Consider the following 26,056-nt stretch of genomic DNA (forward strand, 5'->3'; position numbering starts at 1 on the left):
TTTTTTTCTTTTCTCATCCTCAGGTTTGAAAATGGTTATCTGATCTTCAGTGTGCCATTAAAAAAAAGTAGTGTATCTGTTCCAAAGTGTAATGGAAGATTTTAGAGAAAGAAAAACTCCTCAGTCATAAAACACGTGATAAACCTTTAATCATAAACACAATAAAGACAGACGATTGAAAATCATCCAGCTACTGTACGAGACCTCACCTCATCCCACAGCCGTTTGTGTCTCTGGACTTTGATTTACACTTTGTGGTAGTTTTCCACAAAGAAGACATGACGTCACTTGGCAGAGAATTCGTATGTAAATAAGTTCCCAGAAGTTCTCTCATCCTGTTGTGTTAATAATTTAAGTGAGAGCAGGAAGCTTTGGATCTCATTCATTGATGTTTAGTGTCATAATTTACATCATGTACAATACACAAAAAATGTACAAAACAAAGACTTTCAATGTTAAATAAATCCCCTCTTGTTATTAAGGTTCACAGTTGTCAGTTCCTGATGAATGTAATCATGCAAAACATGACTGATTATATGTCAGCTGTCCGTAGAACGATTTCTCAAGCTCTTTGGTTCTTCTGTTCCCGTGTTTCAACCTCAAAGCCGTCGTTGTAGGAGGGATTTAGGTCAGTGTGAGCAGAAGACTTCTTGATCCTACAGCAGATCAGTCTGTAGAGAGCCACCAGAGGAATAGGAATCACAGGTAATACAGAGAGGAGGACGATTATGGCAAACACCCAGTCTGGGTAAGGCTTCACCTCAGTTTTGGGGAATAGTTCCTGAAGAAAAAGACAAATAAGTATTAAATGCAGAATATTGTAAGTTGAGAAATTGTTTAATGTTTTGTGTAATGTGCTCATTCTCTATTCTCTATCTTTTAAATCAATACCACTCTCATATCTGTGCGCTAAATATGAAGCTACAGCCGGTAAGCAATTAGCTTACAATGACTCAAAGTCCCTCTGCTGAACCAAGAAATACTTCTACCACAAAATTCCCCATAAAACCGCAACCCATTTTTACTTTTTAGTTTGTGTTTGGTTTAAATATACAAAATACTTTAAATGCTTTAAAGTGCTGAGAGGCATATTCATTTACATTTGGACAGAGCCAGGCTAGCTTTGTCACCCTTCACCCAAGGCAAATAACTCTACTTCCAAGAAAGTAAAACTATTCCTCTTAACCTGCATTCAGTTATACATTTTTGGTTGCTTGGGTGCCGCCCAAGGTCACTCGCAAGTGCAAGTACAATATTCACTCTCTTTAAGCTCTGTTTTTGGTCTCTTCCAGCTACTTGGGAAACATCTGTCTTTTTGCGGCTGCTACGAGTGCTTTGTCCACCTTTTACATACGTGTAGTCTTTGATCAATAGTTAATAGGAAATATTGATAATAGCATCTTTTAAATAGTCACTTGTACCTTTTTCCTCTACTCTTAGGACAGCACTATATCTACATACATATATATAAATATGTATATAATGTATTCAAGACTGGACTCAGTACTGGAACCATCTCGATGTCAGTACCTTTGATATACTTACATAGTCTGGGTTCCATGTGGGATAAGTTGGGCGTTTCTGTGCCTGGATGATCACGTAGGCAATCAACACCACCAGGAGCAGTAAAGGACTGATCACCATCCAGCATGCCTTCCAGAAAATGTTGGGCCTCTTCCCAGTCATGAAGTAGATGTCTTCACTAAAACTGTCAGGGGACACAAGGACCAGAGCAAAGTGTTTAGCACACTGGCATCTCAATCTCAAAAGACTACAGAGTAACAAAGAGAGGGAGAAATTTTTACTTTTTCATTCCGTAGACATAAATCACTGCAATAATCTCAAAGAATGCAACGATGAGCAGAGGCACAGAGCCCACGTAGCTGTTAAAGATCTCCACCCAGTAGTTCCCCGAACCCATTGTGAAGATCAGAGCCATCGAGAAGGCTGCCAAGCAGATCACCCCTAAGGAAGTCAAGAAAAATAGTTTCTTCAGAGAGGAGGCAGCAGGAAAATGATTTACCGCTCACGGATTCAAAACCCCCAAACTATCACTTTAAACTTACCTGTTACGAGTGCATCAGGGATCCACGTGGGCAGTACTTTGAGGTCTTTGATGGGCGTGAGGACAGCCTCTAAGTTGCCAAACATGGAGGAGAGACCCAGGCTGAGGAGCATGGTGAAGAACAGTATGGCCCATATCTGCGCACCCGGCATCGCTACCACTGCTTCGCTGAACACAATGAAAGCCAGGCCGGTACCTGAAGCGCTCTGGGAGAGGAGGATGCAGAGAGAGGCAAGAAAGTGAGGAGGAAGCATAAACTGAATCACTGTAGATGTTTTACCGGCATATTATGTGCTGCACTCCAGCAAAAGAAAAGGGAGGTAAGAGCAGAAAACAGAAAGGATTTAAAAAAGGAAGAAAGAAATTAGAAAACGTAGACAAAAAGAATGCAATGCACAAGATTGAATGTGTTTCTCACACAGGCTCCGCCCTCTATTGTACCCATAGAGTCCAGTAGAGGGTGGAGCCTTTGTGAGTTAGAACAAAGGTTACAATAATATAACCCTTGTTCTATAGGCAAGGGTTAAGCCCTCTACCAAGGGGGCCCTGCCGCTCTATGCCACTCGCTGAAGAGGTTGCAAGGTGTCTAGGATGTGTGCTGCCTTATATACTGTGGGGTTAGCATGTATTCGGATAGGCATGTCCTTATTGGCCCGCTACAATTACGCAAATGAGCATTGGGCATATGTATGTTTGTCATTAGAGGAAAGTTTTACCCAAAGAGTCCAGTAGAGGCAGAAGTCTGTGCTTACAGAACTAGGGTTACAATGACGTAACCTTTGTTACAATACCTGGTCAAGAAATGACTGCAGGTCACAGGGCCTCAGGTCCACACGGGCCACCTCACCTGGAGATGTACGATTTAGATACTCCAACCAGTGATCATAGTTCTCCACTGTCATGTTCTGGTCTGGAAGCTCAAAGTGGTTGGTCAGAGCCAGGATGTTTCTGTGAATCGGATACCCCAAAATAATCTGCCTCTTTAGCATCAGCAGGAAAAGCAATACGTTTAAGAATAACATAAAATATTTGTGCATACGCACTCCTTCATACAGGAGCTGTAAGCGGTGTTGGCTTTAAATCCCAGGATGGCGAAGATGGGAATGGCGCCGTAGAGAGATGTGGCGCTATTTATTACTCCCACTAGAACAGCATCCATCTCACAGTTGTTTCTGAAGGACACAGAGAACAGAGAAAACATCACACACAAATCATCCAAATTATACTGTGGAAGTATTTTTTTTTTTTAGTCTTTACTTCTCTGTATTATAGCTGGAGAAAGCTATCAGTGCTCCAAAGGCCACAGAGAGCGAGAAGAAGATCTGGGTGGCGGCGTCCAGCCACACCTGAGGGTTCTTCAGTATCTCCCACTGCAGCGAAGGGTAAACACAGCACATCAGGTCATTGTGTCCTGCATACGATCTTGCATCAGCTGTAGTGCAGAGTGGACAAACTCACATCAGGAGTGAAGAGGTACACCAGTCCAACAGTAGCTCCAGGCAGAGTGAGGGCACGGATCAGGAAGATAGTCAGCACCAGGTAAGGGAAGAGGACTGTCACATACATAGCCTGAAACAGGAAAAAATACAAACAGTTGTCATTAACTCTTTCTTTCTACAGCTTACTGTGATTGTCAGCAGTGAACATATTCTTCGCAGCACAAACAGACCTTCCCCATGGACTCGATGCCTTTGATGAAGCAGACGTAGACCATGCACCAGGCGCTGGCCAGACAGATGACCAACCACCATTGCAGGGAGCCGCTGGTCTGGATGTCAGATGTGATGTTCAGGGTCTCACGGTACCAGAAGTAGTTTGCTGGAGTGCTCTTCACACACTCTGTATTATAATCTAAATGAAAGCATACACAAGTTAAGGAGGATTACAACATTTATGAAATTCTGTTAGGACTTTAACTTAGAGGTGCTAAATTCAGAATTCTGAGCATTAATGTAGCAGTGAACATATCTTTGCAGTGTAAAGATAAAGTGGATTAATGGCATCCTGAGTAGAGAATATATATTTTCTCTCCCCCTTTGTGTTGTAATATGAGCTTCTCTGTGATAACGTAACCCCTTTAGGTCATCCAAGGTAAACACTGTTATCTCTGTAAGCGCTGTTGCTGTTGTTCCCCATCCCCATGCCGAGAGCCATATGTTGGCAAAACCCTCAATCATTTTCCCTGAATTTGGAATGAAGCGCAATCCATTAACTTTTGTAGAGTTAAGTATCAAAATACTTTAAGAGATGTGTTTCTGCATAGTTTAATTAAAAACATCTGAAATGTGTAACATTTAAAAAACTGTATCATCATAAAACGTTTTAAAATCTGGTAATGATGAAACTCAATGACACCATGATTTGTGCACTTTGCCACACATATCAGTATCTGTCGCTGATCAAGAGCATGCTCTTTTATGGTGTGGTCCCTTTGTGTCATAAAACAATATAAATCCAGTAGTTTTCCTATTAAGTCTGAAGTAGAGACAGATCGGTAAGAGTCCTCTTGCAACTTGTAACTTTATTATAATTATACTAGTCTCTGAAACTGCATTTTTTTAATTAATAGTGTTTTATTCAATATTTCTCTCACTGTGGTAGTAAGAACTGCAGACAATCAGCGTATCAAGAGCAGCTGTGATGACTGGTGGGGTTTCTTGTTACCTGTGAGGTTATCATTGAGTGGACACTGGCTCCACGGCAGCGGGTTTTGGAAAGAGTGAAAGAGGTACCAGAGCACCCAGGCAAGAAGAGTATTGTAGAAAATGCACACCAGCAATGACACCAACATGGAGGCAATTCCTACACGTATGAGAAATAAGTGATGAACAACATTTCCAGTACCACAAAGAAGTTTTCAGCTCATGAAAGTAAAAATCCTAATAAACATCACACATGATTCCAGGACACCCACCGACTCCACCCAGGAACGGAGAGATGGAGTTCCAGACACTGATGCTGCCCATGCGGAACCTCTGTCCTATAGCCAGCTCCAGGTGGAGCAGAGGGAGGCCCTCAAACACCAGAGCGATCAGGTAGGGGATGAGGAAAGCACCTGAGGACATGAAGTAAGCATTGACCTCTCAGTTAGTCAAACCCTCTTGGTCTTACCTCGGTCTCAATGCACTCTGGTCTTGATCATGGTTTGGTGATCATGTTCTCAAAACAAAGGACAAGTAATTTGTATGACCTTAATCAAACCATAGTAAGGGAGATTTAAGGATGTGCTGAATAAGTGCACTGCAATACTAAAGATCTCTATACATTAAAATACATTTAAACACTACGTGATTTGAAACAATCCCCAATGTCAACCACCATCAATCAAACACAGATTAAGTTCATATTTTGGACAATGACTGGCATATTCCATTTGTTAATGACTAATTACACTGAGGCAGAAAGAGAATCCAAAGTGTTTGCAATTCAATTCAGTATCTCGTAATCATGAAAATAGTCTGAAAATCATTGAAACACAATTAAAAAATAACACAGGTGATGAAACTTATAAATCTTTACTTAATTAATCTGGTGCATCATGTTACAGCATCTCACCTCCTCCATAGATTTGGCACAGGTAAGGAAAACGCCAGAGGTTTCCGATTCCCACTGCAAATCCAATACATGTTAGCAGGTACTGAGCCTTGTTGTCCCATTGGGGTCTCTCCTCCACCGCAGAGTCTTTTGCTTTGCCCATTCTCAGCCGGCAAAAAGCACATTTGCAGCTCGTCTCTGTCTTACCCCCTTTAGTGGGCTGTCTTCACCGTTGGTTAATCAGTTGCAGCTTTGAGTCAGGGTTACAGAGTTTATTGTTTTTTAAGCCAGGATTTCTTCTGAAAGCATCGGCATAGTGATCTAATGGTTAAACTTTCCAAGTTTGATTAAAATGCTAGCCTGCCGAGACTCTGATTAATGGATAACCTGGAGATGCTGTTTTAATGTCACACTGATCTAAAGTGTTTGGGATGCAGTCAATAAAAAAAGACAACACCATAACAGCTGTACCATGACAAAGCTGTATCTTTATTGAATTAATCAAACTTAATTCAAACAGCAGAGTTTACATGAGTGTGAAAGCTTGCAAGTAACTAAAGAAAAATGACATTAAAATTAACATTTATATCTCAAAAAGGGCGAAAAAGTATTTCAAATTCGACAGAATAGTATTAATGATAAAATAAATAAGACAACTTAAATAAACTTTATTTAATACTTTTAGCAAGGTGCACTCAGTCACTGTCTTTTAGTTATATTCCTTATCTGCAGCTAAGAAAATATCAGTCAGTAATAAACCCATCATGACTGCATGACTGTCTGTGATTGTGAGCTCAGGTTCAGTTGGTTCACCCTTGAACCGATAACTATCCTGTGTTTACGCTGGTTCATTGTGTTTTATTTGATCTGTACATTGATAAAAAGAATTCTCACCAGATTTAAGATTCCTAGAAGTAGTAGGTTTACTTCTTTAAATGATTAAAGATCTGTATCAGTGGTAACTTGCACCAGTTCTTGAAATTACCAAGAAAAAACATAGATTTACTGAAATGGTTAGACAATTATACTGTAGATAGTTCATCTCTATTCTTGGGGGGAAATACAGATTAAAGGTTCCACTAACCAACTGCTTAGTGAAAAAGAAAGGGAGTATATATTTAGCATTTTACCTTCCACACAAATCTTATCAAAGGTAACGTTGCTTAATCGAGCATACAAAATGATAAAGTCCATTACATCAATGACAGTCCAAACAACCAGTGATGTCTGTTTATGCTGAGAAGCAGTCACATTCAACAGCTGACTGGGAAAATGTTCATGTTTTTTCAGGATCTGTCAGGAAAATAGTCATATTATTGTATGTCATATAAAGAAATACTATAGTATGTCATTAAAGTCTTACTATAGAGTGTCATAAAATGATCATGGATAGCCGAGGTATAGTAAGGTATGAAAAAACATAGTATAGTATTTCTTGAAAAAAGTAATACTATGGTATGACATATTGTATGTCAGTATTGTATGTCATAAAAATACGAAAAAAAAGATGAATATATTTGGATATACATTTGGATCAAAAACAATCAACCTGTTCTGCAATAATTTCCGCTCTTTCAACAAATTGAAGAGCAGATTATTTGATCAATGCAGCTAGGCCTTTACACATATATGTAATAAATATGCTTCATGGACGTGCACACTTTAGTCACCTTGTTCTCGATCTTTTCAGAAACCCACTGAGAGGGGCTGATGGCCCACAATGTTTAGTTTTACCTCTCACAAAGACTGTGTGTGTGTGTGCAGTTCATATTTGTTCAGTGTAACAGTCATCAGAGGTCGCTTTATCACCAGCTTTATCTGTCAGTACTCTTTAGGTGGTTTTATATCAAATCCTGTCTTAAAAATCAAGAGATATTGTGGACTTCAGCATCCTCTTCTAATCTTCACTGCCTCCCTGTCAAGACAAGTAGTAAATAAAGTCAAATCCTTGACATATTGCTGTCCACATTATGCGGTAATTGATTTTATGGGGAACAGGATTTAAGTTTCTCATCCACAACGGGAAAAACGAGAAAATCTATTTTAAATACTTACTGTTAACAGGCAGGAACCCTGAAATACAGATGAAAGAAATAAATTAACTTATACCAGAAGTATCACACAACATATGATAATTCATGACTGGAATAAAAACATCCCGGTTACTCACCATTATTGTTCCTCCTCCAGATGAAGAGTCCAGTGATGCAGATCACCAGGAGCACCAGCAGTCCTACAACAACTCCAACAACCAAACCAGCAGGAAACTCTGGAACTAAAAACAGAACATTCACACTTTGAGTTCAGTTGAATTGTTGCGTTTCAAAGGTTTTCTATTCCATATTCACAGCATTAATATAGCAGCAAACAACTATTTGCTAAAAAACTGTGACTTGGAAAACTTCACAGTCAGTCATACTGAAGCCAAAACCACAGTTTTGAAGGGCCACACATGAAAAAACAAAATATCTTTTACATATCACTTTTACATTAAACTTCATATTATCCGTCAAAACTGCTATCTTTAGCTAACAGCACTATTATTGATGGCAGAACATAATTTCAGCAATAATCAAAAGGGGCCACTAGTTGCCATGCAACCAACAGTCGTTGCTGAGTAGTGTATTAAATGTGGAAGTATTGTAATGGACCACGGGTGATTAAAAATAATGCATGCATTTCATGCCACGTTCAATGTTTCCTAGGGCCACACTATGCTATAGACAAATATATACAACATATAAGAAACTTTTGCACCTGCAGCTAACAGGGTTAAAACGGAGACCACGAACAACAGCAATACTGTCTCCAATAAAAGCACAAATCGTCACTGATGTACTGCGTTTTATGTGAGTTTTTCTGGGTATTTTTTGTGTGTTTTTTTAACTTATTAAATATACAGACAATAAAGCTTTTTTTGGCACTAAACACCAGTTTCTAAATAGTTCTTTCTTAATTAATGTAATGCATACATGCTGCTGCTGGAAGCTCCCATGAATTTTGCTACGTTTTTGCCTTAATTTGTTGTCTTTCATATTTATTACTTGAGCACTAATGGAATATGACAGAATACACTCATCAACATCTGAGAAAAAAGCTTAGGATTGGATTAATTTGTCACGTCTGATCTCAGTCTTACCCCGGTTGGTCCTGATCACTGCTTGGTCCAGTTTGGTGACGATGTCGTCCTTCCAACCAGAGAGATGAAACACACAGTCGTACCTCCTCCACTCTTCAGGTGAGACTGATGAAAGGCTCAGGTCCACGCTCATCTGGAAGGATCCGTCGTGGTTGGGGAGGATCTCTCCGTGGTCCACGTCCTCATGAACCTCCTCGCCATCTTTCCTCCAGAACATCATGGCTCTGTCAGGGTAGAAACCTGTAGCGTGGCAGCTGACTGGAGACGAGGGAGTCTTCTGGAGGAGAGACACTGAGGGAAGGTCTAGGGAGGAAAAAAAACAAACAAGAAAAGTGTTTGTATGACTTAGGCTGGCATGTTATGTAACAGTACAAATAAACCATTTTAAATATTGATGCATCTTTCTTTCTTAAACTGAAGTGTACACATTTCATGTGTCTTCATTCAAATGCACATCATGCAGTCTACTTAAACCACCAGGGGGAGCCTTAGTCTTATTCCTGATAATAATACAGCACTTACCAAATTATTACTAGTGAGGTACTGCACGACATTAGCTGTATAGTTAACATTAATCAATGACAACAAATGTAAAACAACACAAATCTGGGGGTTGTAAGATAATTAATGGAGAGGTAAAATAAAGATCTGCTACACAAATCTCTATTCATAATTGAGAATGTTTTCTAATCTATGCTTCTTTGTGAAATACCTGTTCTCTGCAGAAAGATCCTCCCATAGTGCACGTACTTCTTCAGGAAGTTGGGACATATGTTGATCAAGTTATGTTTATTGTCCTCTAATCTGTCTTTGTCAGCATCCCATCTAAGTTTGGTGGTGAACGCCTGCTGTTTTGGAGCAGTCCACGTCAGCGTCTGCAGGTCCAACGTAATGAAGTCCTCTCCATCGTAACCATACTGATTAAAACCAGTCACCTCTCCAGTCTCATCATCCCACTCACAGCCGCTCATCCTCTGTAAAATGTGGGCGGCTGAGAGAGGTAGAGAGGGAAAAAGTGACGACCCAGCAAAGACGATTATTAACAGATAATATCACATCTTCACCACAGAGACTCTGTGATCCACTAACACCAATTATTGGCTCTGTGGAAGCCACTCATCATCTGCTGGGAAACAAAGAGAAGCAATATCCATATTCTTTATATCAAAAGCACTGATGTTGGTGTGTTTATACAGAAAGCTAAACATGCCTACCTCCAGTTTGGTTTAAGCGTTGCTTCAAGCCGTCAATGTAGGCTCTGAAGGAGTGCTGAGTGACGATACACTGCAGAGAATACCACTGCAGGTGTTTTGGATCACCATTCATCAAATCTCTCATCCAGTCCTGTTTGGGCTCTGCGGTCTTCATGTTGTTGTCACAGTAACCCACCTGGACTTCATCGACCATCACAGCAGCCACAAACTCTGGAAAGTTTGGGACTCCGGAAGTTGCAGTAAGAACATATTTCAAGGAGTGTTTCACTGCAGGACAAAGAGGGTTTCTTTTTGGAACTGAATTTTATGCGTTTGGGGATATTTTTTAGTTTACGATAAGAAAAAAAAGGAGAAATTGAAAATATGTTAAATAACAATGAGCTACCTAAAGAATAAGTTACAGACCCAGTCCTGTTACAAATGTTATTATGTGAATAAGATGGTTAGACAGTTTACATTAATATATATTTATTCTATTGTTGCCTTATTTGATGTCTTGTAACCTTGGCCTTCTTACAGCAGATATTTGTTATTTTGCAGCTGTGTACTTGGGGAATTATTATTAAGGAAAGCTAGTTAATGTGTTGCAAAATATGTAATATTTAATATGATCTACAAACAATAATATTGTCAGATAGCCTTTATCTCCCCAAAAGATACGAACATCATTTCAAACTGAGGTTCGACATCGTTTCCTATCAACAGTTATGAACTTTTTTTTTTTTTTTTTTTTTTTTACTAAAGCACAAATGCAGAATAAGTGTTTTTAAACGCACTGGCGCGTAGGCCTACGTAAAAACAATACATAGTCTGATCATGTTAAGACATTGACAAATAGACACGTTTGAAGTATGGCATTATTTTAAATGCAGTGTAACAGAGTGAAAGTGAAACTGTGGTTCTTAATGTCGCTCTAAAGAGGAACTTAATGAAACAAGTTTTACAGCAACAAGAATAACAAGAAACATCTGTAATAACGGTGAGAGTCACACTGTGATCTTACCTGTAGATGCAACATGACAGAAGAGCAGAAACACAAATAAGGGTTTCATATTGTTTGATAAGTAAAGCATGGAGCTTAACGGAGAGTCACCTGTTTCGACGGTCGCATTTGATACTGAACATGCGCAGTACAGGTTGTGGCATGTACGTCAGAGTGATAGTAACATATTTAGGTAAACATGTTTTTTATTGCACAGGAAAGAAGAAAGAGAAACTATTGCTGTCAAACGAGTAAGAAGTACGATATTTCCCTCTGAATATCAGTGGAGTAGAAGTACAGCGTTGCATTAAATAGTAGTACTGAAGTAGTAAAAGTACCTCAACTTTGAAAGCTATGTACTTGAATTAAATTGCTTAGGTAGCCTACAGTCCAGCTGTATAGAGAGGTACAAAGGTACAACACAAATAACTTTCCAATGCATGGTGCAGCTACTGCATAGTAAAACATATTTTTATAAAACTTTTATTCTGATGTTTCTACATATTTTATACAAATATATAAAGATGGAAGAAGAACAGATATTGAACTTGAGTGAATGATGCAACACCAAAGTGTGAAAAAAACAAAAGCATTAGCATCAAATATATAGTATTAAGTAACAAAAGCATAAGTACTCTATGCGGAATCCATTTTACAATCATAAACTATATTACTGGATTATAATTATTGATGCATTGATGTACATATCACTATAGTGATGTATCTGGTAAAGGTGGAGTTCAATTTAAACTACTTTATACTGCTTAACCTGCAATAACACATCATAATTAGTTGATTCATATTTTGTAAAATCCTGAATCTGCAATTTATTGTTAAACTGTTGTTAAAGCTGAAAGCCAAGAACGTTTGATACACATGTTTATTATTATCTTTTTAATTTACAACACCAGTTGCAGACAAACATACCTACATCCTGTTCTCCTCCAGGATGCCACTGCTGCTGCCTCTAGCAGTGATGAGTCAAAATGCTAGATCAATCTCAAGAGAATTCTAATGAGACCTCTTTTGTCTTCACACATCTATTCACCCCGTACCTAAGAGTAGGAAAGTGTTTTAGAAATATTATAAAACACCTTCACATCATAGGATAATCTTCTCAATAAAAATAAAACATATCTAGAGACAACAAGGGAGAACCAAATAGAGGCACACTGGGCAAGATCCCTTTGTGCCATATACAGAAAAAATAAAAATCCAGAAGTTTTCCTGTTTAGTCTGACCAAAAATCTGACTGATTGCTAAGAGTCCTCTTGCAACTTTATAATAATTATACTAGTCTCTCAAATTACATTTTTAAAATGTAATACTGTTATATGCTATATTTCTCTCCTTGTGGTCGTAAGAACTGCAGACAATCAACGTATCAAGAGCAGCTGTGATGACTGGTGGGGGTTCTTGTTACCTGTGAGGTTATCATTGAGTGGACACTGGCTCCACGGCAGCGGGTTTTGAAAAGAGTGAAAGAGGTACCAGAGCACCCAGGCAAGAAGAGTATTGTAGAAAATGCAGACCAGCAATGACACCAACATGGAAGCAATTCCTACACACAATAAATAAATTATGAACAACATTTCCAGTAACACAAAGTAGTGTTCAGCTCATGAACTAATGAAGAAAATGACCTAGTAAAAATCCTAATAAATGTGACTAATGATTCCAGGCCACCCACCGACTCCACCCAGGAACGGAGAGATGGAGCTCCAGACACCGATGCTGCCCATGTGGATCCTCTGTCCTATAGCCAGCTCCAGGTGGAGCAGAGGGAGGCCCTCAAAATCAATTATCTAACAATATAGTTTCTCTAGATGGCATTGCTCTAGCATCCAGCACTACCGTTAAGAACCTCGGAGTTATCTTTGATCAGGATCTGTCTTTTAACTCTTATATAAAACAGATCTCAAGGACAGCCTTTTTTCATTTACGTAACATTTCGAAAATCAGGCAAATCCTGTCTCAAAGCGATGCAGAAAAACTAGTTCATGCATTTGGTACCTCTAGACTAGATTATTGCAATTTGTTATTATCAGGCTGCTCTAATAGGTCTCTTAAATCTCTACAGTTGATCCAGAATGCTGCAGCATGTGTTCTAACAAAAAATAAGAAAAGAGATCATATTACTCCAGTATTAGCTTCTCTGCACTGGCTCCCTGTTAAATCAAGAATAGAATTTCAAATTCTGCTACTCACCTACAAAGCTCTAACTGGCCAGGCACCATCTTATCTAAAGGAACTTATAGTTCCATATTACCCAACTAGAGAGCTGCACTCAATCAATGCAGGGTAACTTGTGGTTCCTAGAGTATATCAAAGTAGGATGGTTGATTAAGTATGATTAAGAGCAGGCTTAAGACCTTCCTTTTTGATAGCGCTGGTTCAGGTTCTCCTTGGTCCAGCCCCTAGATATGCTGCTATATGCCTAGACAGCCAGGGGACTACATAGGATACACTGAGCTCCTCTCTCCTCTTCTCTCACTCCTCCTTTATGTATTAATCTACTATTTATGCACATTACTGATTTTGCTTCTTCCCCGGAGTCCTTGTGCTTTCTCGCCTCGCAGGTTCCCAGGAATCCGGGTTATATTTATCCTCATTCTGCCACCTGCTGTGGCCTTGGTGACACCCACTGCTACTAGCACTATTATTATTAGTCACATTACTATTATTATTCCCTGTACTATTACACTTATTGGCTTTGCTTCTACCCTGGAGTCTTTGTGCTTTCTCGCCTAGCAGGTTTCCATAAATCGTGGCTGTACCTGGACTGTGGTCGTGCCTCCTGCTGCGGCCCTGCTGACACCGAATGCTACTACCATTATTATTATTAGTCACATTACTATTACTATTAATTACTCCTATTATATGAATAATTTATGTCATATACATTGAATGTGTTGTATCTCTGTTATGCTGTTCATTCTGTACACATGACATCTATTGCATTCTGTCCATCCTGGGAGAAGGATCCCTCCTCTGTCGTTCTCCCATAGGTTTCTTCCTTTTTTCTCCCTGTAAAAGGGTTTTTTTAGGGGAGTTTTTCCTGTGCCGATGTGAGGGAAGGACAGAGGATGTCGCATGTGCACAGATTGTAAAGCCCTCTGAGGCAAATTTGTAATTTGTGATTCTGGGCTATACAAAATAAACTGAATTGAATTGGAAGCCATAAGCGCACTGGAAGGGAGACAGGCCGGTGGCGGAACTGGTCAGGGCGTTGTGCGCATATTCCACCCACATCAGCTGTCGGGACCAGGAAGTAGGGTTCCGAGAAACCAGACATCGGAGTGCGGTCTCCGTTTCCTGATTCTTCCTTTCAGTCCGGCCGTTGGATTGTGGGTGGAAACCAGAAGACAGGCTTACGGTGGCTCCCAACAATGTGCAGAACTCCCTCCAAAATCGTCGACCGGGATCCCATGTAGGCGGAAAACATGGACGGTGATGAGTTCGGCTGTCTCTTTGGCCGAGGGGAGTTTAGGCAGAGGGATGAAGTGAGCCATCTTGCTGAACCGGTCAACCACCGTCAGGATGGTGGTGTTGCCTTCGGATGTGGGCAACCCGGTGACAAAGTCCAGGGATATGTGTGACCATGGGGTACCGGAAGAGGATGCAGGAGGCCCGCCGGAGCCTGATGAGAGGGCTTGTGTTGGTTGCAGGTCGGGCAGGCGTTGACAAACTCCCTGGTGTCCTCGGGAAGTGAGGACCACCAGAAGCGCTGTCGCAGGGCGTCTTGGGTTCGCTGGATGCCCGGATTGCAGGTAAGTTTGGAGGAGTGAGCCCACTAGAGAATGTCGGACCTAAGAGTTTGAGGGACGAACAGGCGGTTCGGGGGACAGGCGCTGGGACCGGGTTGACCCTCAGTCGCGGCCCTCACTGATTCCTCGATCTCCCAAGTGAGGACCGCGACTTGGCAGGAGTCCGGAAGAATGGGGAGAGGACCCGGGGTTGGTTCCTCCACCTCCTGGAACTGGCGGGAGAGGGCATCGGGCTTGATGTTGCGAGAACCGGGGGATAGGATAGAGTGAAGTGGAACTTCGTGAAAAAGAGAGACCACCTGGCCTGTCGGGAGTTCAGTCTCTTGGCGGTGTGGAGGTATTCTAGGTTTTTATCAGTCCACACCAAGAATGAAAGTTTGGTTCCCTCCAGCCAGTGGCGCCACTCCTCTAGGGCGAGCTTCACTGCTAGTAATTCTCGGTTCCCAATGTCGTAGTTTCTCTCAGTGGGGGAAAGCTGACGGGAGAAAAAAAGCGCAGGGATGCAGCTTCTGGTCGGTAGCCGAGCGCTGGGACAGGACGCCCCCAACTTCTACGTCGGAGGCATCTACCTCCACCACGAACTGTCGGTCTGGGTCAGGAACTTGGAGGATGGGTGCCGAGGTGAACCTGGTCTTGAGTGTTTGGAAAGCTTCTTCGGCTGCAGGATTCCAGTGAAAAGGGATCTTGGAGGATGTGAGGGCGGTGAGAGAGGAGGTGACCGAGCTGTAATTCCGGATGAACCTCTGGTAGAAGTTGGCAAACCCCAGGAAGCGTTGTAGCTGTTTGCGGGAATCAGGAGAAGACCAGGACGTGACAGCGGCGACCATTGCGGGGTCCATCTTGATGTTACTGCCGGACACAATGTAACCCAGGAAACAAACGGTGGACACGTGGAACTCACATTTCTCAGCGTTAACGAATAGAGAGTTCTCCAGAAGACGTTGCAGGACAGACTGGACATGGTGAATGTGTTCCTCCTTGGTTTTGGAGAAGATGAGGACGTCGTCCAGGTACACAAAGACATGTCGGTCCAACATGTCCCGGAGAATGTCATTGACCAAGGTCTGGAAGACGACGGGGGCATTAGTCAAACCGAAGGGCATCACTAGGTATTCGTAGTGCCCCTTCGGTGTGTTGAAGGCTGTCTTCCATTCATCTCCCTCTTGGATCCTAACCAGGTGACAGGCGTTGCGGAGGTCGAGCTTAGAGAATATGTTGGCACCTTGGAGGAGCTTGAATGCAATATTGATGAGAGGTAACGGGTAGCGGTTCTTAATGGTGATTTCATTCAGGCCACGGTAGTCTATGCATGGTCTGAGGGTCTTGTCCTTCTTCCCCACGAAGAAGAACCCTGCCCCTGCAGGAGATGATGAGGGGCGGATGAGTCCAGCTGTGACAGAGTCGTTTATATATTTATCCATCGCCTCCCTTTCAGGCGTGGACAGGGAGAATAGACGACCCTTGGGAGGAAAAGTGCCCGGATGGAGGTCGATGGCGCAGTCATATGGACGGTGAGGAGGTAGGGACATAGCTTTGGATTTATTGAAGGCCTCCTTGAAGTCGTGGTACTTGGTCGGGACCCCCGTGAGTTCAGGGGTGGAGTTGACGGCGGCAGGAACTTGAGGGGCGGCGGCTTGCTTCAGGCAAACAAGGTGGCAGGAAGAGCTCCAGCCTCGGAAAGCCCCCGTAGCCCAGTAAATGTGGGGGTTATGTCGACATAACAATGGATACCCCAGGATGAGTGGAATCCGGGGAGACTGCAGGATGTGGAAGGAGATGGTCTCATGATGGTTGGTGGACAGAAGCATGTGGATTGGGACGGTTTGATGCGTGACGGTCCCCAGGAGATGACCGTTGAGAGCGCTGGCAGGGACCGAGCGAGGAAGAGGGATCAGGTCAATCCCCAGCTGTAGAGCGAGTCCCTCGTCCATGATGGACGCGTCTGCTCCAGAGTCCAGGAAGGTGGAGATAGTCTGGGGACCCCGAGTAGAAGTAACTTGGAGTGGAAGAGGGGCCTCTGACAGAAGGAGGGTCGGGAAACGGCTCGGCTCACCAGCACCTCCTTAACTACTGGCGAGCCTGGGCTTTTACCGGACAGTCCGGAACAAAATGGCCGGCCTGACCACAGTACATGCACAGGTTGTGCCTGCTGCGCCGGTCACGCTCCTCAGTCGAGAGTCTGGTGCATCCCACTTGCATGGGCTCGGTCTCTCGATGAGGCGGAATGGTCGGCGGATGATGCTGGGTTGTGGCGTGCATAACGTTGGGGAATGAGTCGTGGCTGGAACGACCCTGGCGTCTCACCAGCCGCCGGGCCTGGATGAGGCAGTCCAGTCGAGAGGTCACCTCGATCAGACCGTTCAAAGAGGTGGGCAGCTTGAAGGAGATAAGTTCATCCTTGATATAATCCGCCAAGCCGAGCATGTAAGCGTCGCACTGAGCGGCCATATTCCACAAGCTTAGCCGTGCCTTGGTTCGGAAGTCTATGGCATAGTCTGTGACTGTTTGATTACCTTGCTGGAGCCCCAACAATCCACCGGTGGCGTCCAGTCCCAAGGAAACCACTCCGAAAACCTTGCGTAATTTCTCGGAGAACGTCTGGAAGGAAGCGCAGGCAGGAGTTCGGCGGTCCCACTCCGCCGTTCCCCACAGGCGGGCTCTCCCCATCAGGTGGTTGATGGAATACGCCACTTGTGCTTCCTCTGTGGCAAAGGTGTATGGCTGTAACACGAAGAAAATGGAGCAGTTCGTTAGAAATGCGTTACAGCCCTCAGGATCCCCAGCGTAACGTTCCGGCTCGCCGACTCGGACCTCCGAGACCGGAGCTAATGCGTTAGCCCTTCCCCAGCAATACACGTTCAGTTTTCTTGGGATGAAACAACGCTCCCCAATTTCTCCGAATGGCAGGGGACGCGCTGGTAACAGCTCCGGGTGAGTCGGAGCAGATGGCGGCGGATCCATGTTCGAGCCAGATCGTACTGTAAGGGGTGGTGTGTGGACCCAAGTGCAGTATGACCAGGAGACAGAGTAAAGTTCTGGAGCTTTATTCAAAGCGGAACAAACAGCAGACAGACAGGCAGGAGATAACTCACGGGTTATATTCCACTCGAGAGAGCGCTGATCCGTCAGCGGAGCAGGTAGACAGAAACCAAAAGGAACGAAGGCAAATCTCGTGGTCGGGGACAGAGGGCTGAGTCGGTTAACCGGGGCAGAGGGAAGGTAGGAATGCCGTGGTCTGGGACGGAAGACTGAGTCAGTTACCGGGGCAGAGGCAAGGCGGAGAAGTCCAAACAAGCAGGGTCGGCAAAGAGAAATCAGTCCGGGGAATAACGCTGGAAGGTCTGGCATAATGCGGAGAACGATCTGGAAGTGAGTGTGTGTGAGACTGGGGTATTTATACTGAGGTGAGTAGTGCAGCAGAGTGAGCAGGTGAGAGGGATTGTGTTAACGAGGTGGGTGTGGCAAACAGGTGCACTGCATGAGGCTGATTAGGTGAGTGAGGGAGAGTGAGGTAAGAGAGCGGGGGCTGGGCTGTGAGCTGAGATAAATAGACAGAGTGCAGGAAGAGTGAACTGGCGTGACTGTGACAATATGAGGTTTAATGTAGAAGTGATATGGAAAAGATATTTAGTTTTTCTGTGTGCATTTTTCATGCGTGGCCCTTCAAAACTGTGGTTTTGGCTTCAATGTGAATTACTGGGAAGTTTTCCAAGTTACAGTTTTTTAGCAAATAGTTGTTTGCTGCTATATTAATGCTGTGAATATGGAATAGAAAATCTTTGAAACGCAACAATTCAACTGAACTTGAAGTGTGAATGTGCTGTTTTTGGTTCCAGATCCTTCCTCTGAGTTTCCTGCTGGTTTGGTTGTTGGAGTTGTTGTAGGACTGCTGGTGCTCCTGGTGATCTGCATCACTGGACTCCTCATCTGGAGGAGGAACAATAATGGTGAGTAACCGGGATGTTTTTATTCCAGTAATTAATTATTATATTTTGTGTGATATTTTGTGTGATACTTAGGTATACGTTAATTCATTTCTTTCATCTGTATTGCAGGGTTCCGGCCTGCTAACAGTGAGGACCTCCGTCAGCACTGAGGTGTCTGTTCAAGACTGCTCAAGTATAGTGAGATGGAGAAAGGCAAACGGTTAAAAAATGCAATATGCAACATGATTTGATGATGATGGAGGGTGGGATGAACGATTGAGAACAAGGTTACAAAAGTGTGCATGCCCATGAAGCATATTTATTACATATATGTGTAAAGGCCTAGGCGCATTGATCAAATAATCTGCTCTAAATATATGTATATATATATATATATATATATATATATATTGTAAAGGAAATCTACTATGTGAATGTTTGGAAATTTAGCTTGTGAAGGTTTCATGTGAAAACATTTTCTTTTTCCCTATTTGACCTTAACGCTTGCCTTATCATCTACTTCTCAGGCTTGCCTTATCATCTACTTCTCAGGCTTGCCTTATCATCTACGTCTCAGGCTTCTCAGCAGACATAACAAGACATGTTTGTTACAGCTTATATAGCACAGAGTGAAGCCTCTTTCTTTAGTGTACTCTTTTGCAGACTCTGTGTTACTCTGTAAATATGTGCCTCTTCTTGCAAGAATAAAATATCACAAAGACACTCAATTGTCATTTGATCTTCATTTCAACGCTTTATAGACTCATCTCAGGACATTAACAGATAGGATAGATTTTTTCCACCACAATATGCATAGATGTAATCTTTTTTGTTATTCAATTTAATTATGTTCATTTTGTATAGCCCATAATCACAAATTACAAATTTGCCTCAGAGGGCTTTACAATATGTCCACATGCGACATCCTCTGTCCTTCCCTCACATCGGCACAGGAAAAACTCCACTAAAAAAAACCTTTAACAGGGAGAAAAAAGGAAGAAACCTATGGGAGAACGACAGAGGAGGGATCCTTCTCCCAAGATGGACAGAATGCAATAGATGTCATGTGTACAGAATGAACAGCATAACAGAGATACAACACATTCAATGTACATGACATAAATGATTCATATAATCACAGTAGTAAGCAGAGTAACGAAGGAAACATTAAGACTAATGATAACAGCAGCAATTATTATAGTAGAATTATAATTATGAAATAGGGAATAGTATTAGTAATGTGACTAATAATAATAATCGAAGTAGCAGTGGGTGTCAGCCAGGTCACAGCAAGAGGCACGACTATGGTGCAGGGACTACAACGATTCGTGGAAACCTGCGAGGCGAGAAAGCGAAAGGGTTTCAGGGTGGAAGCAAAGCAGAATGAACAGCATAACAGAGATACAACACATTCAATGTATATGACATAAATTATTCATATAATAGGAGTAATTAATAGTAATAGTAATGTGACTAATAATATTAATGGTAGTAGCATTCGGTGTCAGCAGGGCCACAGCAGGAGGCACGACCACAGTCCAGGTACAGCCACGATTTATGGAAACCTGCTAGGTGAGAAAGCACAAAGACTCCAGGGTAGAAGCAAAGTCAATAAGCGTAATAGTACAGGGAATAATAATAGTAATGTGACTAATAATAATAGTGCTAGTAGCAGTGGGTGTCAGCAAGGCCACAGCAGGTGGCAGAATGACAGTCTAAATATAACCCGGATTCCTGAGAACCTGCGAGGCGAGAAAGCACAAGGACTCTGGGAAGAAGCAAAATCAGTAATGTGCATAAATAGGAGATTAATACATAAAGGTTAGGCTCTTAGTTACGGGGTAAATAGATGTGTGAACACAAAAGAGGTCTCATTCGAATTCTCTCAAGATTGATCTAGTATTTTGACTCATCACTGCTAGAGGCAGCAGCAGTGGCATCCTGGAGGAGAACAGGATGTAGGTATGTTTGTCTGCAACTGGTGTTGTAAATTAAAAAGATAATAATAAACATGTGTATCAAACGTTCTTGGCTTTCAGCTTTAACAACAGTTTAACAATAAATTGCAGATTCAGGATTTTACAAAATATGAATCAACTAATATTGATGTGTTATTGCAGGTTAAGCAGTATAAAGTAGTTTAAATTGAACTCCACCTTTACCAGATACATCACTATAGTGATATGTATATCAATGCATCAATAATTATGATCCAGTAATATAGTATATGATTCTAAAATGGACCATTCTGAATAGAGTACTTATGCTTTTGGTACTTAATACTATATATTTTGATGCTAATGCTTTTGAATCCAGGACTTTTCCTTATAACTTTTTTTCACACTTTGGTGTTGCAACATTCACTTAAGTTCAATATCTGTTCTTCTTCCATTCATGTATATTTGTATAAAATATGTAGAAACATCAGAATAAAAGTATTATAAAAATATGTTTTACTATGCAGTAGCTGCACCATGCATTGGAAAGTTATTTTTGTTGTACCTTTGTACCTCTCTATACAGCTGGACTGTAGGCTACCTAAGCAATTTAATTCAAGTACATAGATTTCAAAGTTGAGGTACTTTTACTACTTCAGTACTACTATTTAATGCAACGCTGTACTTCTACTCCACTGATATTCAGAGGGAAATATCGTACTTCTTACTCGTTTGACAGCAATAGTTTCTCTCCTGACATAGTATCTTTCCTGTGCAATAAAAAACATGTTTAAACAAATATTTTGATTTTAAATTTGATTGTTTTTGATACTATGACTCTGACGTACAAGCCACGCCCTGTATTGCGCAAGTTCATTATTAAATGCGACCTCCCAATCAGCTGACTGACGTTAAGCTTCATGCTTTACTTATCAAACAATATGAAACCCTTATTTGTGTTTCTGCTCTTCTGTCATGTTGCATCTACAGGTAAGATCACAGTGTGACTCTCACCGTTATTACAGATGTTTCTTGTTATTCTTGTTGCTGTAAAACTTGTTTCATTAAGTTCCTCTTTAGAGCGACATTAAGAACCACAGTTTCACTTTTACTCTGTTACACTGCATTTAAAATAATTGTAAATTTCCCCGCTGCGGGACTAATAAAGGATTATCTTATCTTATCTTATCTTATCTTATCTTATCTTATCTTATCTTATCTTATCTTATCTTATCTTATAATGCCATACTTCAAACGTGTCTATTTGACAATGTCTTAACATGATCAGACTATGTATTGTTTTTACGTAGGCCTACGCGCCAGTGCGTTTAAAAACACTTATTCTGCATTTGTGCTTTAGGAAAAAAAAAAAAAAAGTTCATAACTGTTGATAGGAAACGATGTCGAACCTCAGTTTGAAATGATGTTCGTATCTTTTGGGGAGATGAAGACTATCTGACAATATTATTGTTTGTAGATCAAATTATATATAAAAACTTTTGCAACAAATTAACTAACTTTCCTTAATAATAATTCCCCAAGTACACAGCTGCAAAAGAACAAATATCTTGTCTAAGAAGGCCAAGGTTACATGACACCAAATAAGGCAACAATAGAATAAATATTTATTAATGTAAATATTATATTATTTATTATAATATTATTATAATAATATTCACATCATAACATTTGTAACAGGACTGGGTCTGTAACTTATTCTTTAAGTAGCTCATTGTTATTTAACATATTTTCAAATTCTCCTTTTTTTTTAATGTAAACTAAAAAAGTACCCAAAACGTATAAAATTCAGTTCCAAAAAGAAACCCTCTTTGTCCTGCAGTGAAACACTCCCTGAAATATGTCATTACTGCAACTTCCGGAGTCCCAAACTTTCCAGAGTTTGTGGGTGCTGCGATGGTCGATGAAGTCCTGATGGGTTACTGTGACAACAACATGAAGACCGCAGAGCCCAAACAGGACTGGATGAGAGATTTTATAAAGGATGACCCAACACAGCTGGAGTGGTATTCTCTGCAGTGTATCGGCGCTCAGCAGTTCTTCAGAGCCAACATTGACTTCTTGAAGCAAAGCTTAAACCAAACTGGAGGTAGGCATGTTTAGCTTTCTGTATAAACACACCAACATCAGTGCTTTTTGATATAAAGAATATGGATATTGCTTCTCTTTGTTTCACAGCAGCTGATGAGTGGCTTCCACAGAGCCAATAATTGGTGTTAGTGGATCACAGAGTCTCTGTGGTGAAGATGTGATATTATCTGTTAATAATCGTCTTTGCTGGGTCGTCACTTTTTCCCTCTCTACCTCTCTCAGGCGCCCACATTTTACAGAGGATGAACGGCTGTGAGTCGGATGATGAGACTGGAGAGGTGACTGGTTTTGATCAGTATGGTTACGATGGAGAGGACTTCATTGCGTTCGACCTGCAGACACTGACGTGGACTGCTCCAAAACAGCAGGCGTTCACCACCAAACTTAGATGGGATGCTGACAAAGCCAGATTAGAGGATTATAAAAATGAATTGATCAACGAATGTCCAAACTTGCTGAAGAAGTACGTGAACTATGGGAGGAGCTTTCTGCAGAGAACAGGTATTTCACAAAGAAGCATAGATTAGAAAACATTCTCAATTATGAATAGAGATTTGTGTAGCAGATCTTTATTTTACCTCTCCATTAATACTTACAACCCCCAGATTTGTGTTGTTTTACATTTGTTGTCATTGATTAATGATAACTATACAGCTAATGTCGTGCAGTACCTCACTAGTAATAATTTGGTAAGTGCTGTATTATTATCAGGAATAAGACTAAGGCTCCCCCTGGTGGTTTAAGTAGACTGCATGATGTGCATTTGAATGAAGACACATGAAATGTGTACACTTCAGTTTAAGAAAGTAAGATGCATCAATATTTAAAATGGTTTATTTGTATTGTTACATAACATGCCAGTCTAAGTCATATAAACACTTTTCTTGTTTGTTTTTTTCCTCCCTAGACCTTCCCTCAGTGTCTCTCCTCCAGAAGACTCCCTCGTCTCCAGTCAGCTGCCATGCTACAGGTTTCTACCCTGACAGAGCCATGATGTTCTGGAGGAAAGATGGCGAGGAGATTCATGAGGACGTGGACCACGGAGAGATCCTCCCCAACCACGACGGATCCTTCCAGATGAGCGTGGACCTGAACCTTTCATCAGTCCCACCTGAAGAGTGGAGGAGGTACGACTGTGTGTTTCATCTCTCTGGTTGGAAGGACGACATCGTCACCAAACTGGACCAAGCAGTGATCAGGACCAACCGGGGTAAGACTGAGATCAGACGTGACAAATTAATCCAATCCTAAGCTTTTTTCTCAGATGTTGATGAGTGTATTCTGTCATATTCCATTAGTGCTCAAGTAATAAATACAAAAGACAACAAATTAAGGCAAAAACGTAGCAAAATTCATGGGAGCTTCCAGCCGCAGCATGTATGCATTGCATTAATTAAGAAAGAACTGTTTAGAAACTGGCGTATTTACTGCCAAAATGTTAACTTCAGCTTTATTGTCTGTATATTTAATGAGTAAAAAAAATGCAAAAGAATCCCACATGAACTCACATAAAACACAGTACATCAGTGACGATTTGTGCTTTTATTGGAGACAGTATTGAGACGACAGGAAATGAGGAAGAGGAAGATGCACCAAATGTCTCCGGTTGCACTCAAAATCTGGATGTTGTTGTTCGTGGTCTCCGTTTTAACCCTGTTAGCTGCAGGTGCAAAAGTTTCTGATATGTTGTATATATTTGTCTATAGCATAGTGTGGCCCTAGGAAACATTTTGTGCGGTCCCTGAACGTGGCATGAAATGCATGCATTATTTTTAATCACCCGTGGTCCATTACAATACTTCCACATTTAATACATTACTCAGCAACGACTGTTGGTTGCATGGCAACTAGTGGCCCCTTGTGAGTATTGCTGAAATTATGTTCTGCCTCAATAATAGTGCTGTTAGCTAAAGATAGCGGTTTTGACGGATAATATGAAGATTAATGTAGAAGTGATATGGAAAAGATATTTCATGGCCCTTCAAAACTGTGGTTTTGGCTTCAGTATGACTGACTGTGAAGTTTTCCAAGTTATTTTTTTTAGCAAATAGTTGTTTGCTGCTATATTAATGCTGTGAATATGGAATAGAAAACCTTTGAAACGCAACAATTCAACTGATGTCGAAGTCTGAATGTGCTGTTTTTAGTTCCAGAGTTTCCTGCTGGTTTGGTTGTTGGAGTTGTTGTAGGACTGCTGGTGCTCCTGGTGATCTGCATCACTGGACTCTTCATCTGGAGGAGGAACAATAATGGTGAGTAACCGGGATGTTTTTATTCCAGAAATTAATTATTATATTTTGTGTGATACTTCTGGTATCAGTTAATTCATTTCTTTCATCTGTATTTCAGGGTTCCTGCCTGCTAACAGTCAGGACCTCCGTCAGCTCCGAGGTCTTCTCACTGGACAGCAGTCGTGAGAGTCCGCCATGTCGAAACAACTGTTGCACAAATTATTTTAAAAGCACTATCACTGTGTCGGAAGACTTAACATGAGTTACATTCTGTTTCCTAGTTTTCACATGTACTAGAAATTTACTTTCAGCCTTTCAGTTATTCTTTTGTAATCAAGGATCTATTCCCCAAGATGTCTGTTCAAGTCTGCTCAAGTATAGTGAGATGGAGAAAGGCAAACGGTTGATTTGATGATGATGGAGGGTGGGATGAACGATTGAGAATAAAGTTACAAAAGTGTGCACGCCCATGAAGCATATTTATTACATATATGTGTAAAGGCCTAGGTGCATCTGCTCTTCAATTTGTTGAAAGAGCGGAAATTATTGCAGAACAGGTTGATTGTTTCTGATCCAAATGTAAGTAAACCATTATGTTTTTAATATTTGGAGTAAAATCTGATTCTGATCCCTCTTCTTTACAGTTACTGATGCAAATATAGTGATGTTTGACTGCTCTGTTTCCTTCATGACATGCAAAATGTTTTTGGCTTTGTTTAAGTTAAATGTGTATTAAAATTGGTTTGGGCTGACCCGGGGTTGGGTCGCTGGGGTTGCAGTCTTAGGAGGGTCTTCCAGACCTGTATGTATGTATATGTATGTGAAAATAAATAAAAATATATATATATATATATACATTGACTTGGATTACTCAAAAGGTACATGGTAAAATGACTTCATAATACCTGTGCAAGTAGCCTAAGAAGTACTTAATCCAATAATATTAGATTAATAAACTACTTATGGGAGAAAGTGTTTTTATCCCACATCAAAGTTTGAGGAAAATGCTGAATATTGGTCTCTGAAGAGACTTTGACATTAGAGTATTGAAAAAGTACACAATAAAAGTACTTCATAGTTTTAGTGCATACAGGTTAAGAAGTACTTAATCAAAATATATAAGACTCATGAACTACTTATGGAAGAAAGGGG

At 41.2% G+C, this 26,056-nt stretch overlaps 3 protein-coding genes across 3 annotated transcripts; 1 reads left to right on the top strand and 2 right to left on the bottom strand.

The window, feature by feature from the left end:
• Positions 1-24: 24 nt before the first annotated feature.
• Positions 25-5,976, bottom strand: LOC129096860 (inactive sodium-dependent neutral amino acid transporter B(0)AT3-like). Its single transcript, XM_054605542.1, has 12 exons — positions 5,621-5,976; positions 4,980-5,120; positions 4,730-4,867; positions 3,735-3,916; positions 3,524-3,634; positions 3,323-3,435; positions 3,109-3,237; positions 2,857-3,013; positions 2,067-2,271; positions 1,806-1,965; positions 1,546-1,708; positions 25-781 (listed from the first exon to the last, which is right to left on the bottom strand). Exons 1-12 carry the CDS (start codon positions 5,760-5,762, stop codon positions 563-565), a joined length of 1,860 nt encoding a protein of 619 aa, XP_054461517.1. The 5' UTR covers positions 5,763-5,976; the 3' UTR covers positions 25-562.
• Positions 5,977-6,067: 91 nt separating this feature from the next.
• Positions 6,068-11,083, bottom strand: LOC129096901 (major histocompatibility complex class I-related gene protein-like). The gene is made up of 7 exons (XM_054605593.1): positions 10,956-11,083; positions 9,953-10,219; positions 9,451-9,729; positions 8,739-9,041; positions 7,770-7,874; positions 7,655-7,672; positions 6,068-7,514 (listed from the first exon to the last, which is right to left on the bottom strand). Exons 1-7 carry the CDS (start codon positions 11,023-11,025, stop codon positions 7,504-7,506), a joined length of 1,053 nt encoding a protein of 350 aa, XP_054461568.1. The 5' UTR covers positions 11,026-11,083; the 3' UTR covers positions 6,068-7,503.
• Positions 11,084-21,121: 10,038 nt separating this feature from the next.
• Positions 21,122-25,755, top strand: LOC129096897 (major histocompatibility complex class I-related gene protein-like). The gene is made up of 6 exons (XM_054605584.1): positions 21,122-21,554; positions 22,405-22,671; positions 22,896-23,174; positions 23,581-23,883; positions 24,821-24,925; positions 25,023-25,755. The coding sequence occupies exons 1-6, from the start codon at positions 21,485-21,487 to the stop codon at positions 25,088-25,090; spliced, it is 1,092 nt and encodes a 363-aa protein (XP_054461559.1). The 5' UTR covers positions 21,122-21,484; the 3' UTR covers positions 25,091-25,755.
• The last annotated feature ends 301 nt before the right edge of the window (positions 25,756-26,056 follow it).

The sequence above is a fragment of the Anoplopoma fimbria genome, chromosome 10, assembly GCF_027596085.1.
Source record: "Anoplopoma fimbria isolate UVic2021 breed Golden Eagle Sablefish chromosome 10, Afim_UVic_2022, whole genome shotgun sequence".
NCBI lineage: Eukaryota > Metazoa > Chordata > Actinopteri > Perciformes > Anoplopomatidae > Anoplopoma > Anoplopoma fimbria.

Bases quoted from the DNA above. Each gene is read 5' to 3' on its own strand.
- LOC129096860 (XM_054605542.1), bottom strand. From the start codon at position 5,762: ATGGGCAAAGCAAAAGACTCTGCGGTGGAGGAGAGACCCCAATGGGAC. The intron at 4,868-4,979 runs GTGGGTGTCCTG...TCATACGTGTAG, and splicing joins TCCGTTCCTGGGTGGAGTCG to GAATTGCCTCCATGTTGGTG. The intron at 3,238-3,322 runs GTAAAGACTAAA...TGTGTCCTTCAG, and splicing joins TCCAGCTATAATACAGAGAA to AAACAACTGTGAGATGGATG.
- LOC129096901 (XM_054605593.1), bottom strand. From the start codon at position 11,025: ATGCTTTACTTATCAAACAATATGAAACCCTTATTTGTGTTTCTGCTC. The intron at 10,220-10,955 runs GTAAGATCACAG...TTTGTCCTGCAG, and splicing joins CTGTCATGTTGCATCTACAG to TGAAACACTCCTTGAAATAT. The intron at 7,875-8,738 runs GTAAGACTGAGA...TTCTGTTTTTAG, and splicing joins AGTGATCAGGACCAACCGGG to TTCCAGAGTTTCCTGCTGGT.
- LOC129096897 (XM_054605584.1), top strand. From the start codon at position 21,485: ATGCTTTACTTATCAAACAATATGAAACCCTTATTTGTGTTTCTGCTC. The intron at 22,672-22,895 runs GTAGGCATGTTT...TACCTCTCTCAG, and splicing joins AAGCTTAAACCAAACTGGAG to GCGCCCACATTTTACAGAGG. The intron at 23,884-24,820 runs GTAAGACTGAGA...TGCTGTTTTTAG, and splicing joins AGTGATCAGGACCAACCGGG to TTCCAGAGTTTCCTGCTGGT.